General features: G+C 43.8%; 1 protein-coding gene across 1 annotated transcript in view; it reads right to left on the reverse strand.

Moving 5' to 3' along the window:
* The window catches only part of LOC308291916 (fibulin-2-like), a 113,220-nt gene continuing 91,734 nt past the window's right edge, over window positions 1-21,486 (reverse strand). The window contains exons 11-18 of the mRNA XM_080734062.1: window positions 15,141-15,278; window positions 11,463-11,606; window positions 10,297-10,425; window positions 9,108-9,233; window positions 8,691-8,807; window positions 7,073-7,201; window positions 5,395-5,518; window positions 1-3,118 (exon numbers count right to left, since the gene is read on the reverse strand). Of these exons, the coding sequence (XP_080590188.1) occupies window positions 2,758-3,118; window positions 5,395-5,518; window positions 7,073-7,201; window positions 8,691-8,807; window positions 9,108-9,233; window positions 10,297-10,425; window positions 11,463-11,606; window positions 15,141-15,278 (1,268 nt within the window). The 3' untranslated portion in view covers window positions 1-2,757. The remainder of the gene's footprint in view (window positions 3,119-5,394; window positions 5,519-7,072; window positions 7,202-8,690; window positions 8,808-9,107; window positions 9,234-10,296; window positions 10,426-11,462; window positions 11,607-15,140; window positions 15,279-21,486) is intronic.

A 21,486-nucleotide genomic window follows, 5' to 3' on the forward strand; every position in this document is an offset into this window, starting at 1 on the left:
TGGCTTTTACGTTTTTACTAAAAATATTTTTGCGTCATAAAAAAAAAAGAAAATCCATAATAGAAAATATGATACATCCTTTCATAATGTGTCATGGATACAGAGATACACATAATGTCATATACTGCGGTATTAAATTAATGGCAAAGAAAATACTTCCAACTTTCTAGACAAAAAGAAGAACAGCAGCACAAAGTAAGTGAAGATATTCTGGGAATTATTTTATAGACAGCGTGACGCCTGTGGTCACCTTCGTGGTATCAAACCACACGACATAAATCTACTATCACCAAACGATATTAGACCAGGGGTCTTCAACGTTTCAAGCCAAGGACCCCTTAGTTGAGAGAGACATGAAGCAGGGACGCCCACAACCTTATCATAGATCCCATATAATTTAATTGTTTGACAGCACACAATCATCAGTGTATTTTGGATTCATGTCAAAACTTTCACTCTGTACTTAGTCTGCTCTTTTTCCCCTCTACACCAAACCTCTTTGCCGAAAATAGCCGATCTACAAGCTCACTAACGCCTCGCAGCGAGGCGTTGTGAGCTTGTAGATCTGCTATTTTTGGCTAAAGTTCTCAGAATATGGACGCTAGGGTTCATATAGTGGTTAACACAGTGGTTAATATAGAAAAGGAGAAAAAAAGCTTCTATCACACAAAGATTTGGAGGTTACTACCCCCTGTAGTAACTCTGAGGACCCCCTAGGGGTCCCGGACCCCCTGTTGAAGACCCCTGTCCTAGACCAAATACCTTGATATCGTTGCTGTCGGGCATAAACCTCTTATTTCCTTATTTTAAAATGTGTTCGTAAATCAGCGCCCTACTTAAAAAAAAAACATTTTAAATAGACAAAAGATTGCTGATCTACAAGCTCACAACGCATATCAATGTGATGCATTGTATGCCTGTAGAAATGCTTTTTTTTGGCCATTTAAAAAAAAAGTATAAAATAGGCTTAAGTGGTTAAAATCAGGAAAAGAAAGTCATAGCCATGTCACAATGTTACGCTATGCGAGATCCCAGATGATATCTAGTCACACATCACGATATTGATGTAATAATCACGCAGCCCTAATAACATGTATAACAGGTTGATGTGAAGAGAAGGCCATGGTGCGAGAAACTGAGAATACTGCAGTTGAACTGTAAATAGAAAGAGCTGGGCTAGAAGTGTGCAGCCTGTAGCCTAATAATAAACTTTAAGTCACATAAATGATCCTGTTACAATAATCTATATATTAGAAATAGCTATATTTTCATTGTGGTGTATTGACAACACTCGCATAACATCGCACATAAATGGCCGGTTGTGGATACTCTCCCCTGATTGGGTGAAATTGGTGACCCGGCTGAGTAAGTATTTTTGTGTTTGCTAATGAGCTGCTGAGACAAGGGGAGACCCCTGTGCGCTGTTACGCTCTGTAGCAATTATTGCTGTCAGAATACAGGGATTTGACCTTTTAACAATAAACCTTTTGTTTCAACAAAAATATCATTTACACCAGTGGTTCTCAACCTTTTCAGGCCATGACCCCCAACATAATCATATTTTAACTGGGGACCCCCCCACCCTGACGAGCACTAAGAGTTGAGGCATTACATTTTGTATAACACATTTCTATTGTGAAATTAGCAGATCTACATGCCCACAACGCCTTGCATTGCGAGGCGTTGTGAGCATGTAGATCGGCTATTTTCACAATTTCTGCCTCTAATATTTGACAATGTTTAACTTGTCATTTCAGAGGTATTAAAAAGTCCTTAAATTGTCACTTTAGAAATTAAACTTTACGCTGGTTTGTTTACTGTTGAGTGAGAAAACAATGTTGCACATCAAGTTAATCATCTGGGGACCCCCCAAAAATAATGTGGGGACCCCTCCTGGGGGTCCCCCGACCCACAGGTTGAGAACCACGTGGTTAGAGAGTGGGCAATCTCTCAAGAACAGACTCTCTGATGCTACACAAGGAACGATGGCTGGCCAGATTGGAGAGTGGGTGACAAGACAGTGATATTATCCGGTGGTCTCAAGTGGTGCCACCAAGTTCCACAGTGTGCGGGGGGGGGAAGTGGTCTCTCTCTCTCTCTCTCTCTCCTGGGTGCATTATAGTCAAGTCGCTTGTGTAATTTCGTTAACATTTTCGGGGGATTATGAAAACTATATATTTTTGGAAACTTCAGAGTAAAACAAATCAGAAAATCCATGATTCCATTTGCAAAATCCGTAGGGGAATTTTTGACAGTTGCTGAAAGTTTGTCTCATTCACTTACTATGTACACTAAACTATAAAGGAAAAAAAGACCAACCTAAAAAATCTGCTTGTAGCAGGTGAGGGGTCAAACTAGGGGTTTTTAATGATTCTGAATCCAATGCAAGCATTTGTTTTGCATGAAAAACATTCCTTGGGCTAAAAACAGCCCCCACAAAACTGTGAAAAGCAAAACAAATGCTTGCATTGGATTCAGAATCATTAAAAACCGCTAGTTTGACCCCTCACATGCTACTTAAAGCAGATTTCTGGGGGGTATTTTTTTTCCTTTATAGTATAGCGTATAGCAAGTGAATGAGACACAAACCTTCTGCAGCTGTCAAAAATTCCCCTAGGGATTTTGCAAATAATGGAATCATGGATTTTCTGATTTGTTATACTCTGAAGTTTCCAAAAATATATCGTTTTCATAATCCCCCGAAAATGTGAACGAACCTTTCACGTTTGGACATATGGAACTGGACTATTAGTTCAGTTAGAGCGAGTTGGCCGTGATGAACACGTAGATCTTGGCCTGGAAGGTGGTGAAGGCGCCCTGCCGCCACAGCTTCATCTCCACGTCCACCAGGAAGTCCCGCGGCGGCTCGTGCACCTGCCGGTTGAGGTAGACGGCGCCCGTGTAGGCGTTGAGCTTGCGCGTGCTGAAGTAGTTCTCCTCGTTGCCGCCGGTGACGCTGATGATGACGTTGTCGCCCGAGTAGGCGGGCGACGGGCCGATGCGGAAGATCTGCGCCGGGATGAGGATGTTGGACTGGAAGCTCAGGTAGTAGTAAGTGATCCTCAGCGGCGAGTTCTGGCACTCCGCGTAGCTGGGGCAGCCGATCCGCTCACAGCGCCTGCATTGGATGCAGAGAATGTTAGAGAGGCAGGGGCTGAGACGTCTAAAAGGGCCTTTTGGTGAAAATGTTGAAAATAGCCGACCTCCAAGCTCACAACGCGTCGCAGGCTATTTTCTGTGCTTGATAGGCCTACCACACTGAACTAAGCATAATCAATCCAATACTGGATGCAGATGTAGCTTAACAGCATGGATTTCTACACAATTCTTTGAACATAAGATGCTGCATTCAAGTTCAGGAGAGTCGGGACAAGGCAATTCTCTTGAATGCTGCCTTCAGGTATAGCATGGAAAGAGGGCATTTGCGTTTCTTTCACCATAGTAAAAACTGCATTCATGGTCTGGAGATTGCACTTTTTACAGATGGATAAAAGGGCAGGGGCTAAAGCCCACTTTGATGTCTATGTGTGCACGTGCCTGGAGGGAGGGGATGCAGAGGTAAATCTCTCCTGAATTGGCTGACATTTTGCAACCCACCAAAAGATTTTCTGTTTAATAAAGAGCTGGAGCTGGGGGAGACTCCTGTTACTGAACAAACACCAGTGACCAGAGCAATGATAATTGTCAAAATATAGTTATTTTGTTTTAACCAAATTGTCCTGGATTTTAGTAGCCTGACTGCTAGCGTCCGTCTCAATCACACACTTCGTTTTGGGATATTGACGTCACCCACCCACACACACACACACACACACACACACACACACACACTTACACACACACACACACACACACACACACACACACGCTTAGAGCCTCCGACGGCGACGTGGCGTGTCATTGCAAAAATATGTTATTTCTCATAACATATTATATGACTGCATGTTTACGTTAGTGCAAAATGGTATTAAAACGTAATGAAACGGCACTATTATATAGTTTATTAAAATAATTCGAGTCGAGTTTGACTCCGCCATGACAGTTTTCACGGACCAATCAGAGTCCACTAGACTCTCACGTGGGCAGAGGACACCAATCAGAGTCCACTAGTGAATCTCACGTGGGCCTACACTGCTCTGACGTGGGCAGAAGAGCTCTGTTTGGAGGGGGCTGGGACGGGAGCAGCCAAACCACGTGCCCCAAGCATACAACCCTGATTGGCCCATTCAATTCGCCCGCTCCTCGGGCGCGTTCGAAATAGATTAAAATATGTGCAGCTTCAGTCCACACTACAAACCACCCACCAGCAGGGGGTGGTGATGTGCGGACTGAAGTATCAGGCTAGGATTTTAGGTCTTATTCTTTTTCACAGTTTAAGAAGAGTTAGGGTTGAACTTGCAACGGTACTCAGTGTTACCGGTGTTAAAGGAGTAGTTCACCCCCAAAATGACTTTTTTTCTATTGATTACTCATGCCATGAAGACTTGAGTTCAATAATATTTTTTTGTATTTGTCACATTGCTAAGACAAAAATTTGATTTTAGTCAATTTACCCCCATTGATCGGATGGGGACCCAAGTGCATTTGGGTCCCCATCCGGAATGAATGGGGGTACATTTATTGTTATCAAATTATTGTCAAGTCTTCATGGCATGAGTAATCAATAAAAAAAAAGTCATTTTGGGGCTGAACTACTCCTTTAACGGTGGGCAAGCACAACACAGAGTACTTTACCTGCACACCGATAACACCGCTAAATAAAAAGAAAACGTATCCCGCTGCTCCGCTCTGCCCCGAGGCAGGCTGCAGGCAGCGCAGTAGAGATGTGACGTTCACGAACGATTCTGCTCTTTTGAACGGCTCTTTTAAATGAGCGATGGGATTCGGTTCTCAATCGTGGGAGCTGTTCCTAGATTCAGAATCAACGGATCATCCACAGGTGAGGCACAGCCCATGATCAGACTGATGCCTCGTCCCCAGACTCCCCACTCGCAGGGCACGTTCCAGGCGGCTAGTTGGCTTTATAATGGCACAGCACGCAGTAGGCGGAAAAACAACGATGAGCCAAACAAGAAAATGCAATGCTGTTGTAACACTAACAGTGTTGTTGCTTTTTTACTAAGCTGAATTTTCAATATTGTAGGATGGTTGTTGTTGTTGTTGTTGTTGTTGTTGTTGGAGCTTGAGGTAGCATTGGCTGCTACTGAGTGATCACAAGACGACAAGACACTCAATGGTGGTTGAAACGGTGTTACCGATAACCGCGGTGCTGACACAGACTCTATTTTCGGTGTTAAAAATCTCATACCGTTGCAACCCTACCCCACATCCATGTTCTTTTGGAGTGTTACACATTTAGTCTCTTAATTAAAACAGTAGACGACATAAACCTACGTGTCGGAAACTTTGCGATAGTTCTGTGGACAGTCGAAGGCCAGGCAGCGGTATCCTCCCTGGATGTTGTAGCAGGTCTCAGCCAGGGAGCAGTTATGGCCTCCGCTGGTGCACTCATCAATATCTAAAGATACAATAAAAATAATGTCAGTAATGGCCTCCACTTTTGCACTCATCAATATCTAAAAGGGACACAGACAGATACAGATAGAGTTCTCCATATATGGGCATAAAATGGAGGCAGACAGACAGATATCTCCATATATGGGCATAAATGGACACAAGCAAACAGATGGTCAAAACGGGTCCTATGACAACAGGTATAATGGGGCTTGCATTAAAGGGCGGGGCATTCATTCCCTGTTTACATCGTTCTCGAGTAGGCCGGTCCCCGACTAGACGCTCGGCCGGGAGGCCGAGCTTCTATTAATACGAATCTACAAAGTAACTAGAAACTAAAGATTTCAAACAATAATAATGTAGTGGAGTAAAAGTACAATATTTGCCTCTGAGACACTTGCGTACATGTTGGTTACTTTACACCACTGATTACAGGCAGGCCTCAGCCTCAACAAGACAGTTGACCTGTGAGTAACAGCTCCATTATCCATTATCCCCACCAACGCGTAAAAACTTGTGAAGCCAAAATTGGGGTCTGGAGGGGAAAGACATTACTCAAACAAAGGGCTTTCAAATTAGTCCAATTAGGACTTTGAGCCAAATGAAAGTGTAAGCACTGAACCGCCGAGGAAACGGACCAATTATAATTATCCTCGTACAGCCAATAAAATGCTGAGTTCAGTGGAGTGGATTTGAGAGTAATTCGCTGGAGAACAGAACGCTTCAAAATAAAATAAAAATAAAATAGAAAATAATCATTTCAAACACACACACACACACACACACACACACACACACACACACACACACACACACACACACACACACACACACACACACACACACACACTCTGACACACACATGTTAGAGAGCTTGTAGATCAGTTATTTCCAGCATGCAACCTAGTGTGAAATCAGGCATTGCGATGCCATCAAGGCCCACCAAAGTCTACATTTTAGTAGACAAAATCAACTGTAGTCGACGAAAATCTTGATATTCAGTCGACTAAAACTAGACTAAAACTAAAGCTTTTCAGATGACTAAAATATGACTAAAACCAAATTACATTTTATTATTTTATTTTGCTTGCTGTCAAAATGATCACTGGTGTGTGTGGTTGTGTGCACGCGCATGCCTGCATGCGTGTGTGTGTGTGTGTGTGTGTGTGTGTGTGTGTGTGTGTGTGTGTGTGTGTGTGTGTGTGTGTGTGTGTGTGTGTGTGTGTGTGTGTGGACAGGGAATTACTACTTTGTGGGGACCTCATGTCCCCATAAAGATAGTACAATCCTTGCACAATACCTTGTGGGTACTTATTAATAGGTCCCCACAAGGTGTTTAGGGGTTAGGTTAAGGGTTAGGGTTAGGGTTAGGGTTAGGGTTCAAAATGAATGGAATGTCCCCACAAAGATAGTAGACTATGTGTAATGTCCCCACAAAGTAGCAATTGCAAATCTGTGTGTGTGTGTGTGTGTGTGTGTGTGTGTGTGTGTGTGTGTGTGTGTGTGTGTGTGTGTGTGTGTGTGTGTGTGTGTGTGTGTGTGTGTGTGTGTGTGTCACCTCTGCAGGAGCGTCCGTTGGGGGACATGGTGTATCCGTACTCAGGACAGGTGCACTGGTAGCTGCCTGGAACGTTGACGCACTTGTAGGTGCACAGGTGGCCGATGCTCTGAGAACACTCGTCTATGTCTGGAATGGGGGGGGGGGGGGGGGGGGGGGGATGAATGTATAAAAACATTTGACCATTATTTTATGCTTTAACTATTGAAAAATAGCAGACATACAAGCTCACAGCGCGGCTGCGAGCTTGTAGATCTGCTATTTTTGAAAGACAGTGAAAATGTGTGCAAGTCTTTGAATATCTTTGACCCGATTCTATATAAATGTTTTCTAAGTCCCTCTTCTAAATCAGTGGTTCTCAAACTTTTTCATGTCAATGGACCCTCAAAATTACATGTATTTGGCCGCAGACCCCCATCTGTTTAAAAAAAGTACTACAAGCTCGAAACAAGCTTGCAGTTTGGCAAATTTTGATGCTTCTGATCAATATAGGCTGTTAATTTAAGAGAGAAAAAAACACAAACGGTTAGAATATGGAGATAAGAGGTTTCTGCTCGACAGTGAATACAATATCGTCGTTGTCGGGTGAAAACCTTGTATGTCCAAAACCGTTCGTTTTGCATTTATCATTTTAAAAACGATTTCAACTATCTGCTGTTTTCACAACTTTTGTGCGACGGCCTTGTATGATGAAGCAGAGCTTTACTCATTAATGGCACAGATGGCACCCATTTCTGTCTTCTTGCTGTGTTTCAGAGGAGGGCTGTGGACGAGTTCAGAAATCATCGGTAGGCAGGTTTGGCAAAGTCAAATGTTCTTTTTTTTCTTCTCTCTTTAATAATGCAAGAACAATGGCTTCTATTTCAGCACGCCAACTTTCCGGGAAGAGAATGGTTTCTGTTAGTTTTAGATTTGATTTGATTTGATTTATAGCACAAATGTTGAAAACAATACAAAAACGGTACACAAAATATTGGAGGGAAAAGTGCCAGGAGAGGAGGCAAGAAGCCCAAAGGGCTTTTATACGAGGCATCTACCTATGTATAGCACAATAATAAACATTATTACGGTATGTTTTATACAAGGCATCTACCTATGTATAGCACAATAATAAACATTATTACGGTATGTTTTATACAAGGCATCTACCTATGTATAGCACAATAATAAACATTATTATGGCATGATTTCTTTTTTCTTTTTTCATGTATTAGGAGTATTCAAAGAGATAATTAATGGCCGGGTTTCCCAAAGCGATTTTAGCCCTTCGTAGCTCACGCGTGGTTGTCGAGACGAAGCCCTGAGCATCATGTTCCCGGGTTTAAATGGGTTCGGGCAGTGCGACTTATTTAGCCCCCTACAACTACGCCAACATTCAGATTTCACAAACACAAAGTGCTTAATAGAGTGTCACACCTGTCTAAATATGGTACAGCATTCTATAATTACCCCTAGCCTATCTATCTATCTATCTATCTATGATCAAGTAGGCCGCTAATCCGGAGATTTTAAGGTTTCTACCCGACAAAAAAGATAGATACGGTTGAAGAAAAGGAGCAAAGTGCTCCGTCAATCAATGTGACTCTGAGTGCATTAATTGTGGTTAATGATGTCAGACCTTCACAGGTGTGGCTGTCCTCTCTCAGGTAGTAGCCTGCCCTGCAGTAGCACTGGTAGGAGCCGTAGATGTTGGCACACTCCTGGCCGCACGGGCTGGACAGACACTCGTTCACATCTGGAGGTCAGAGCAGAGCCAAGGACTTAGAACAGGGGTCTTCAACGATAGTTGAGAGAGAGATGAAGCAGCGAGGCATTGTGAGCTATTGTGAGCTATTAAACCCTACAACTTTCTATCATAATATACTTTCCATCCCTGCTCAACAAACAAATAAGGTTCAATATTTAATGCTTGCATTTATGCTGAATTCCAAGGACACACGTGCGCACACACACACACACACACACGCACACTCGCCCAGCACATGCGTGCACAATCACATAGTGTAATGTATGCGTGGAACAGAGAAGAACAGACCTTGGCAGTTCTTGCCGTCTGCAGCTAGGTTGAAGCCCACGGTGCAGGAGCAGTGGTAGGAGCCAGGGGTGTTCTCACAGGTCTGGGCACACAGGCGGCCCGGGTACCGCCAGCACTCGTTCACATCTGGACGGGCACGGAGAGAGAGAGAGCCCGCTTAGTACGTCTGCAGTGTGTGTGTGTGTGTGTGTGTGTGTGTGTGTGTGTGTGTGTGTGTGTGTGTGTGTGTGTGTGTGTGTGTGTGTGTGTGTGTGTGTGTGTGTGTGTGTGTGTGTGTACTTGTATTACTATGCATGTGAGGGCCAAAAGAATAGTAACATTTGAAAAACGGACATTAACAAGGAGGAGATTCACACACAGTGCTTCTGTGAATGCAAAGAAAGGCGAGCCGACTGGCGACCGCGGACACCAGAATGAACTTGTTCGACAATAACGTTCATCAAGCAGAAACAAAGAACGTTCGGTTCACGTTCGCCCAAAATATTCATGTGTTCATGAACGATCGTTTGTTCATTGAACGCGTTCAGGTACAACACTGGTGACAGGACAGATTGTCTCCTAACCTTGGAGGATGTGCGTGCAGTGATTGGTTGTGGGGTGTACGGTGTCGTTAAGCTGACCTATCTCATCTCATCCTCATAGAAGTTGAAACCATCTTCATTATGGACTTTATTATGGACTAGAAAATGCATTCACTACCGGATTAAAGAGGTAGTGCCATAGTTTTGGACTTTTTCTGTTTTGTATACTGTATGTCTTTCTATGGAGTTAACATTACTCTAATAGACCACCGGGTGAGGTTTTAATGTGCACATTTGCCTTCCCTGTGTATTTTTGGTTTCTTCCTGAAAGCTGAAAGCCTCTGAGTCAAAAGGCCTGATCGAAAAACACAGATTTAATGACATCATAAAATAATCACCACCCCTTTTACCATTCACCCAACACTGTGGGTGTGGATAACTTCAGCTGGGTTACCACCCGCCATGACAACCAGGCATACTTAATGAACTAGTGGGTGTGGCCACATAAAAACATAATTTTAACACTTTCTTTTTTGGAAAAAATCTTCCTCCTTGTATAATCAATTCTTTTTTATTGAAATAATTGTCTAATCAGAATTATTTGAGATCATCGCAATTATTTGTGTACAATGGCCTTTAGATTAGATTTGCCGTGATGATGAACGTACCCACACAGGTCCTCCTGATGGAGTCGTACTGGTAGCCCGTCTGGCAGTCGCAGCGGTACGAGCCGGGCAGGTTGTGACACAGCTGGCCGTCGCCACAGCGATGCAGACTGCCCTGACACTCGTCCACGTCTGCAAGGCACACAGCAGTGTCACCACACAACCACAGCACAGAGATTGTAAGCAGGAATAATGAGTTGGAAAGACAATCGTCTACAATGGATCTCCATCAGTTCCCCCCACTGCTATCTATCTGTAAAGTACATTTATCATCAATTCAGAGAACAGTCGTGTTCTGCTATGGTATGGATACACATGAAACATTACTATTTTGAAGAGTTTTGGTCATTTTGGTTGTCTACATAGTGAATGGATAGTCTTTCTTAAGATTGGTGATTTTCTTTTCCATTTTCGTAATCTTTGACAAGGGTTCCAGTGGTTCGCAGAGGTTAACCCGGAACCACTTTAACCTTTATTTTATGTTTTATACTATTTATACTATAACTATACTGAGTGCCGCGCTGCAAGCTTGTAGATCTTCTATTTTTGAAAAGACATGAACGTTTTTGTGCAAATCTTTGAATATATCGTTGTTGTCGGGTGAAAACCTTGTATGTCCAAAACCGTTTGTTTTGTATTTATCATTTTTAAAATGATTTTAACTATAGTGAAAACAGCCGATCTACAAGCACACAACGCTGTGTGCTTGTAGATCGGCTATTTTCCCTACTTTTGTGCAACAGCCTTGTATGATGAAGCAGGGCTTTACTTAGCGAAAAAATGTTCAAATTTGAAACTTGGAGATACAAGGTCTCTGCCCGACAGTGGCGAATTTTTTTCAGATTTTGCTTCTGGGGGTCCCTGGAACAAAATATTTTGACATGGGGGTCCGTGGCCAAATACATATCATTTTGGGGGTCCTTGACATGAAAAGGTTTGAGCACCAACTGACATAGAAACATACTTGGTTTTTCAGAAAGCTGTTAGGATTTAAGATATAAGACATTTATCGGGTCAAAATATTCAAAATTTCAGAAATAGCAGATCTACAAGCTCGCAGCGTGGCACTCGGTGCCGCACTGTGAGCTTGTATATCTGCTATTTTTCAACAGTTAAAGTGTAAAATAATGGTTAAAGTAATAATGCTAATTAATGGGTTAAGAGCTCACCAATGCATCTGGACGCATCGGGACTGGCGTGGTAGCCGCGGCTGCACATCAGCACCCTCCTCTGGCAGCGGTAGGATCCTGCGGTGTTGACGCAGGTGAACCCTGGGGTGCAGGGCTGGGCCACGCTGGCACACTCATCCACGTCTGACCACCAGGGGGGGCAAGCGGACACCACCGGAACCATCACACACACAGAGAGGAGAGGAGATGAGATGAGAAAGAAAGAACTCTGCAGCCACACTGTGTGAAATCAAAGCAACACACTCATCATCACACACTTGCATTCCCGAAAGATAATGTTGTGTGATGTGTGCGGTCCCGCGTGCTCTTGTGTGTGTGTGTGTGTGTGTGTGTGTGTGTGTGTGTGTGTGTGTGTGTGTGTGTGTGAGAGAGAGAGAGAGAGAGAGAGAGAGAGAGAGAGAGCGCATTGATGTGAAGTAACTACATTTACTCAAGTACTGTACTTTTCTTTTAAAGATTTGTTTTGGGGCTTTTGTGCCTTTATTGGATAGAACAGTAGACTGACGACATTCGGCAAAGGTCGCCGGGATCGGGAATCGAACTGGCGACGCCGTCAGGCATCAATGCCTATGTGGCAAATTATGCCTTGGTGGTATGCGCCTGGACCAGTATAGGGCAGCGAGTGCCCTTCAAGTACTGTACTTAGGTAAAATCTTGAGGTATTTTTACTTTCTTCAGTATTTCCAGTATTTCATTCAGTACTTTTACTTCTACTCCACTACATCTCAAAGGTAAACATTATACTTTTACTCCACTACAATTATTCGACAGATTAGTCACTTTGCAGATTTGGATTGTTATCACAAAACTACATATTATATTATATTAACAACTTCCGCCCAATTCATATTTCGGCCATTCGAAAACAAGAGTAAATCTCCATTGACACTTTTACTCCAGTAAAACGTGTGAGCACTTTTTTTCCATCACTGTCTGTGTCTGTCTGAGAGAGATTTTCTCCATTTTCTCTCATTTCTCAGAGCTTCTTCTTCTTTTCTTTTTAATACAGGTCCTTTTTCTCCCAGTGGCGGTGGCGGGGCGGCTGGCTGCCCCAACACGCCTCAGTATCCTGCCCCTGGGGGTACGGATTCCATAGCATCCACACGCACACACACACACACGCACACGCACACACACACACACACACACACACACACACACACACACACACACACACACACACACAGCACTACAGGAGGACACACGGCTGGCTTTCATCCGCCCCACTGTTCAGACCCTCTCTGATCTGCTCACCTGTGTGGCATTTATTTAACCCCTCTGTGGCTGACTGGAGAGCTCCGGGGTGAGCGTGGCGTTATTACGACGTCCCATAGTTCCACTTCCACTTCACACTCAGGGGTGTCACAAGTGGGGGGGAAGGTGGGACTGAGTTACTAGGGCCCAAGGTGGAGGGGCCTTAATTATTTTATACTTTAGCAATTGAAACATAGCAGATTTACAAGCTCACAGTGCGGCACCGAGTTTTGAAAAGCCGTGAAAATGTGTGCAAATCTTTGAATGTATGTATTTTTTAAGCGAACATTTGTAACTCAAATATTGCTTCTGGTGGGGGTCCCTGGCTCTAAATATTTTGAGATGGGGGTCCGTGGCCAAATACATATCATGTTGGGGCTCCTTCACATGAGAAGGTTTGAGCACCACTGACATAGAAACATAGGTTTTTAAAAAAAGAAATATTCTAAGAGTTGCACAAATTTTCACGATTTTTCAAAAATAGCAGATCTACAAGCTCGCAGCGTGGCACTCGGTGCCGCGCTGTGAGCTTGTATATCTGCTATTTTTCAATAGTTAAAGTACCCAGGGCCCAGAATTTGGTGCGACAACCCTGGTCACACTCGTCCGACGCTGGTGAATGCTGACCTGGTGAATGTTAACCTGGTGAATGCTACTCTGCCTACACCTAACAACCCAACCCTTACCCGAACTATGCCTAAACCTAACCCTAACCCTAACCCTTTGTCTTAGTAATGGTACGTCGAAATATCAAGTACCTCTGAACTGTACATGGCCTAGGAGTCAGCTTTATAGTCAGTGGTGGAAAAGGTACTCACATTTTATACTTAAAGGAGTAGTTCACCCCCAAAATGACTTTTTTTCTATTGATTAGTCACGCCATGGAGACTTGAGTTCAATAATATTTTTAGTTTTTGATCACATTCCTAAGACAAAAATGTGATAACAATAAATCTACCCCCATTCGTTCCGGATGGGGACCCGTTTCGAAACGGGTCCCCATCCAGAATCAATGGGGGTAAATTTTCTGGAATCAAATTTCTGTCTTAGGAATGTGACAAAAAACAAAAAATATTATTGAACTGTACTCTCCATGGCATGAGTAATCAATAGAAAAAAAGTCATTTTGGGGGTGAACTACTCCTTTAAGTAACTGTATCAATACTGGAATGTAGAAATACTCCATTACAAGAAAAAGTCCGGAATTCAAAAATGTACTTGAGTCAAAGTATGATAGTCAAGGTATAAAATAGGGCTAAAGTGGTTTGTGTATGTTTTATAATATTATAATGTATATCTGCAAAGTAACTAGTAGTACAGTACTGAAGTAAATGTACTTAGTTACTTTACACAACTGTACATGGGGTCAGCTTTATACGTAAGACGGATACATACATACTATACCCCCCCCCCCCCCCCCCCCTGCAGTGTCAGTGAGCAGAAATCACCTACCTACCCATACATGAGACTACTATACGTAAGGAGTAGTTCATTCAGACTTGAATTCATGGAGATAATTGTTTTATTTTATTTTAATTGGCCAATGTCTGCCAATTTTTGAGCAGTGCTCCTGGAAGGAGCTAAGCTCCAACATCTGGCTTTGTCCAGGCTCTGATGCGTAGCCTACATCTGGCCTACATCAGGCCTACATCTTGGCACAAAGCACTCAAAGTTTGTTGTACATAAATAGCACCGCTCAGTCACTTCACACTAGGTGTGATTTTTTTAATAGTATATTGATTACTTTCGATGCATAATGGTCTTACTTATTAGTGTGGTTTCACCGCAGGGGCAACCACACTATTTTATTAATTGCTGGACTATAAGCCGCAAAAACTAACTAACTGGCCGTTAGCTGTAAAAATCTCTATATAAGCCGCACCGTTGTATAAGCCGTAGGGTTCAAAACATGGGGGAAAAGCCGCCGCTTATTGGCGCGTTTCTGGTCCACGTTACACTGATAAGAACTAGATGTGTGCGCAGGTCGGTACCAAAATTAGCCAATGAAACCAGCGCTCCCCAAAACAACAGGTTTGGGGATTGGACGGAATTGATTACATGATACAGTCACCTGTGCATTTAGTCTCAATTGTAAACAAGAAACCCGTCTATAGTCCGGCAATTACGGTATATATTTTTTATTTCAAATGCATTTACGGCATATGTTCTTTGTTAACTTTATGAAATTAAATACAAATGCATTGGACATAAAAAAGACTAGTAGTAGGCTACTAGTCATCAAGCTACTAATATACAATAGACTGAAGTAATTAAAGCTGGTCATCTTAGCACGTTTGGAACAGCTGAAACCAATAATATATCAGTATTCCTGTGGGCCACATTAAGTGAAGGTGGGGGCCGCATGTGGCCCCCGGGCAGCCAGTTGCCCATCTATGCTCTTACCTGTACAGTGACCCTGGATGTCCTGGGTGTAGCCTGCGGGGCAGCGCGGTTTGGGGTCGCACCTGAACGAACCGTCCGTGTTCACACACTCAAAGCCAAGACCACAGTTATCACTCCTCTGCACACACTCGTCCATGTCTGTAGAGAGAGGGACGCATAACAAGCCATCATGTTATCAACCACGCACTCAAACCAGGCACGTGCACACAGACATCAAAGGGCGCTTGAGCCCCTGCCCTTTTATATGTCTGTAAAAAGTGCCCTCTCCAGACCATGAATGCAGTTTTTACTAATGGTGAAAGAAATGCAAATGCCCTCTTTCCATGCCATACCTGAAGGCAGCATTCAAGACAATTTCCTTGTCCAAAGAAACTCTCCTGAACTAGAATGCAGCATCTTATGTTGAAATCAAGAAATGTGTAGAAATCAAGCATCGAAAATAGCCGACCTCCAAGCTCACAACTGCGATGCTTGGAGGTCTGCTATTTTCGATGTTTTCACCAAAAGGCCCTTTTAGAAATTTCAAACCCTGCCTCTCCACGTCCCTGACTCAAACCATGTTACAGGATCAGTTTCTCAAACATCAAGGTCAGACCCTCCAAATTGATATGAGTTTGGCCACGGACCCCCATCTGAAAATATTTTGTGCCGCAGTAACCCCCAATGGCCCATTGAGAAGAAGATTTGTGTTAATAATTTTATAATTTAAGATATTTCAAAATGTTTGGGAAGCAGCGGAAGCCCACAAGCTCATCATTTCAAGATTTCTCGATTTTTCTAAATGTTTGGAAAGTATTACGCATCATTCACACCGGGCACGATAAAGATAAAGATATTGTTTTAAACATCGTTCTCAACCCAAGTGGATGGTAGCGTCCATACCACAAAGATAACACCGACATAATTGATAATTGAACTCCGACATATCGTTATAGTTATCTCTGTCGTGCCTGGTGGGATTGTGGGAATGACACTTTACGGTGGTTAAACTGTTCCTCGTTTTGCTGGGGACCCCATAGAGCCCCATCAAGGATCCCTGGGGGTCACCGGACCCCAGTATGAGAACCACGGGTCTGCAATACAGTACATCAGTGTTTCTCAAAGTGGATTCCAGGGACTCTGTGGGTTCCTTTTGGACCCATACAAGTCTGTAACTCTGTCTCTGACAGCATACAAATGGAACCAAATGGACCCGTTTGTCAGAGTTAAGGGGAGACCTTGAAATAGTAAAGTTTGAGAAACACTGCTGTACATAATACAGTACAGTAGGCCTATGTGTGTTATATTGACCACAGTTAACCACAACACGTGTGGTTCCTCACTTGGCCACTGGATGGCACTGTGGATAAGTGTGAGAGATCTACCTGAAGCACAGACCCTCCTGCAAACCGGTGCTTTTACAAAACTGTGAAGCATTCAGGGCAGGGGCCGCTCTTTGGAATGCCTCCTGTAGCAGTCACACTACAACACAACACAACATGACAACACAATGTCCCACGGCGCTTTCATTTACCTGCATGAATATTATCTCCATATCTCTGGAGACAAGCTGTCAGAAATTATTTATTAGCTCCTGTACTGTACTGTACTGTATGTGTGTTTGTGGGTGTGTGCTTATGTCTAGGTGTGTGTGTGTGTGTGTGTGTGTGTGTGTGTGTGTGTGTGTGTGTGTGTGTGTGTGTGTGTGTGTGTGTGCGTGCGTGCGTGCGTGTGTGCGGCACAGTGAGATATGCCCCTATACACCAATCATTCGTCTATAGGAGACTTGCAGTCTCAATCACCCTCGCACCGACACCTGTAGCACCTGTGAAGGAAGTCACGTACAGTTCGTGCCAGTAATGGCTGCCGTGCATCAGGGACTATCCTGAAGAACAGGACAGGGAACTACTGGTGTCTGATGGAGGCAACAGTATTTTTTGGCGTGGTTCTAAGCCAGTGTTTTCACGTGAGCGTGAGTGTCTTCTGCATTGTTAGCGTCTTTCGGTGCAGCTTCTTCCACCCTAAAGGCTCATTCCCACTGGACGCGATAAAGATAACGATAATGATATGTCAGCACATCAAGTCACCCTTTGTTAGCCTTCTGGTTGGTCCCTGACTGACCAACCAGCAGGCTCTATCTGCCTTGTTCCACCCTGGTTCCGCCTTTTTTATGTTGAATTTGCTACAACATAATTTTTGGAGAAATAAAAACATTTAAAAACATGCTGAGTCACTATACTGCCACTGAGCAGCTCCATTTTACTGAAACCAAGTTTGAAATTAGAATTGAACACACAGAATAACAATACGAAGCAACTGGATTAAAATGGTAGTGGATGGAGTGTCCCACCGAGTGTCCCACCAAGACACAGCAACCAATGGGTGTGAAGAGGGGCGGGACAACGAATTATGGCGGCTTTATCGTTGTGGTGTGATCGCTGCCATCTACTTCAATTGAAAACCATATATTTGTGTAATCGTTATCGCGCCCTGTGGGAAAGGGCCAAGCAGTGGTTCTCAAAGTGGGGTCCTTGGGGAAAGTAACGGTTTTAAGCCCTTTATCCCTATTTTATGAAAAACAATAGCTGATCTATAATTAGACCACCTCATAGGACCGCAATGGAAACAAGCTGTAGGATCTTTTGCGTTGTCCTTTTGATTATGGTGGGTCTAATATATGTTACATGTGACATGGTTAATTTCCTGATCAATAAAGATATCAATCAATCAATCAATCAATCAATCAATCAATCAATCAATCAAAAATCTTGTAGGTTAAATCATGCACTGCTTCAATTCCTCAAACATTTTCATGTCAAGGACCCCTGAATGAATATGTGTTTGGCCCCCATATAGGAGAGGATGATTTGTGTGAAACATTTTCGAAAAACATCGAAAATTTTTGTTGAATCATTTTGAAAACATTTTAACAACACACATGCTCTCGTAAGGTAAGGTAAATCCCTGGGCACAGAATCCTTCCAGACGGGGGTCCTCGTCCTCAATATGAGCAGAATGGCTGCCTCTAACGCAGGGGTGCTCAACAGGGGGTCCGGGACCCCTAGGGGGTCCTCGGGGTTACTATAGGGCGTCCTCCAAATCTTTGTGTGATAGAAACAATTGTTTGATATATTAACCACTTGAACCCTATTGTCCATATTCTGAGAACTTTAGCCAAAAATAGCAGATCTACAAGCCCACAACGCCTCGCAGCACGAGGCATTGTGAGCTTGTAGATCAGCTATTTTCCGAAAAGAGCTTTGGTGTAGAGGGGAAAAAGAGCAGACAAGTACAGAGTAAAAGGTCAAGTTTATTAAGTCTTGACCGTTCAAGTGGTTAAACATCTGAAAACACAAATTGACATGAATCCAACATACACTGACGATTGCGCTGTCAAACGATGAAACTATATGGAATCCATGAAAAGGTTGCGGGGGTCCCTGCTTCATCTCTCTCTCAACTAAGCGGTCCCTGGCCTGAAAACGCTGAAGACCCCTGCACTCTAACGAACGCGGCTCTCTGACGCGGCGTTCCCCCCGGGGGGGCTCTGAACAGCAGGACTGCAGACAACATGAATGGATGGTGATTGAGCGTCTCTGGCAAAGCGGCAGCAGAGGCTGTGAGCGAAAGGGCCTGACAGCTCCAGACAGATGGAGACGGAGGGCCGAGCCAGGGAGCGGGATAAATGCGCCAGAGATTGGCAGTGACCTCACTCACAGCCACAGCAATGGGAAGGTAATTGGCTGCCGGCGAATCCCAGAACGGCCGGGCTAACGGCTGCACGGAGAAGGTCAGGGGGTTCGCTCGCGCGCTCCGAGGCGGCGAAATTCGATGATTCCTCCGAGACGCACAGGTGAAGAACCCCTACCCCCCAAACCCTGATGCCTGAGAAAAACACGAGTTGACAAGACGAGCTATTCCTTTTTGGTCCTTTATAAAGTCACCCTGCGTTTATGCTAAGGTAATGGGAATTGAATTGCTCTGAGCGCAGGGAAGGGACTTGCCTTGCTCTGTGCGACGCAGGAGAGTGTTTTTTGCAGGTCGTTCAGTCCGAGTGGATCAAAAAAGCAACTGGGTTAAGGCGGCGGAATAAGCTTGTGATTGGCTGCGCGGAGGTGACGAAAGTCGGGGGGGCGGAGATACACCTAAACCTAACCTTAACCCTCCAACCCTAACCTCAGTAAAACTAACACTGGTGAATGCTAACCTGGTGAAATGCTAACCTGCAGACACTGGCGAATGCTAACCTGGGTAATGTTTAACTGGTCGGACCAGCGGTCGGGACTCGAACCCGCAACTAAAATCAGGCATCAGAGCCTATGTGGTAAGCGCCTGGACCGGTAGGCTAGCGGGGCACCTCTTGCAAGCGATTTTTTGACTGTGTTCTTGAGGCCTGGTCTTCTGTATGCGTTTGACTGTTTATTTTTCTTTCTTTTTTGTAAGCTGAAGTTATGAGCAATAGAGAGAATAAATCATTTTAGTTGAACTCAATGACGTTTTTTTTGGAAATCAGTTTTTATTTGAGCACACGTCTAAACTTTTCCAAAACGCCAGAAGCAAACAGTATCCTGATTGCCCGAAGCTGATCGCAGCTGTTAAGAAATATTGTTTAATGCAGTGGTTCTCAACCAGTGGTCTGGGTACCACCAGTGGTCCTCGAGGGGGTTCCAGGTGGTCCGCAACTAAATGATGGAGAGTTTCTAACCAAATTGCCTTTATTAGATCTTTAAATGTACCTAGAACTTGAACTTAATTAGATATTTAACTCTTGAGAGCGTAAAATCAATTAGAGAATGTAACTGAAGAATTGCAATTTTTGATCGATGTTTGCCTGTTATCTCTCCTATGGCGCCAACATCAACACAGCATGGAATCGTGGGCAGAATCGTATCCGGCAACAACAAAACATCCTGCGTTTTGGGTCAGAGAGGCTAAATCTCATCAAACGGTAGTTCCGTGACTCAGGTGCCGAATAAATAATGGACCTTGATGTGAGAAGGGTTGTAAAGCACTGGTTTAACGCCTGCCTTTAGTCCGTGCGAGCATGGTTCTGAGTTCACAGGCAGCAAGGCTGAACTGGGCCCACTTGGTGCAGAGGTAAACAGCACTCCAACAGCATCACATCTTGTTAGAAGTCTCTCTTCCCTCTGCCACAGAACCTCTGCCCAGTGCCGCAATCTGCAGCTTAACCCATCACTTTAACCTTTATTTTATGCTTTAACTAATTGAAAAATAGCAGATATACAAGCTCACAGCGCGGCACCGAGTGCCGCGCTGCGAGCTTGTAGATCTGCTATTTTTGAAATAACCTAGATTTGTGGATTTCTGATACATAACAGGGACTTTAAGCTCAGATGGTTTTCAGGACGGCTCCGCTAGGCGGAAGTACTGCTGCTATGGCTCTTTGGTTCCCGTGGTGACGCGTCTATGCAGCAGGCGTTGTAGCCACTACGTGGAAAGGTAGTTTCTGGCGTAGTAGGAAAGGCTGCGAAAGGCAAGCAGGTTTATCTATCGAGCACCGATCCATTTCCGCTTATTACCGTAGCCGTCTGCCGTAGCCATCGAAGTCCCTGGTATTTCGGCGGCCAAATACATATAATTTTGGGGGTCCTTGACATGAAAAGGTTTGAGAACCACTGACGTAGAAAACTAGAAACATTTTCAAAAACCTTAGAAGGATTTAGAAGACATTTATAGAGTTGGGTCAATATATTTGCAGCGCGGCACTCTTGTGAGCTTGTATAATATACAAGCAGATATTATCTGCTATTTTTTTTACTTTAAAGAAGTGGTGCCATGATCCCCCCCCCCCCCCTCTAAAACATGATTATCAGGTATTATGATTATACTAGGAGGAAGATTTTTTCCAAAAAAGTATACAGAAAGAGTTAAAATTGGGTTTTTATGTGGCCACACCCCCAGTACATTAAGTATGCATGGATGGCATGGTGGGTGGTGACCCAGCTGATATAGCCACACCCCACAGTGTTGGGTGAATGGCAATTGGGGAGGAGTTGATACTGTGACACCCTTAGTATCTGTGTTTTTTAACTGACACTTTTGGCCACAAGGTGGCAGCCTCCAAGAGAAAACAAACAAATACTAAGAGAATACATCATTTCTCAAAAAAAAAACACATAAGGGGGTCTAATGAAGTACTTTCAACCTCCTAGACACGTGAAAAACAGAAAAAGTACAAAACTATGGCACCACCTCTTTAAAGCATAAAATAGAGGGGGAAAGTAATAATGGTCCAGGTCTTAATGGGTCAAGGACATAATGACTCACACTCTAAGCCTATAAGGTTTGTTATACCGGTGTCCATCTCCATGAAGTAGAGGTGGAAAAAGTACTGTTTTACTTGAGT

This window comes from Nannobrachium achirus, assembly GCF_963921795.1.
Source record: "Nannobrachium achirus genome assembly, chromosome: 9".
Taxonomy (NCBI): domain Eukaryota; kingdom Metazoa; phylum Chordata; class Actinopteri; order Myctophiformes; family Myctophidae; genus Nannobrachium; species Nannobrachium achirus.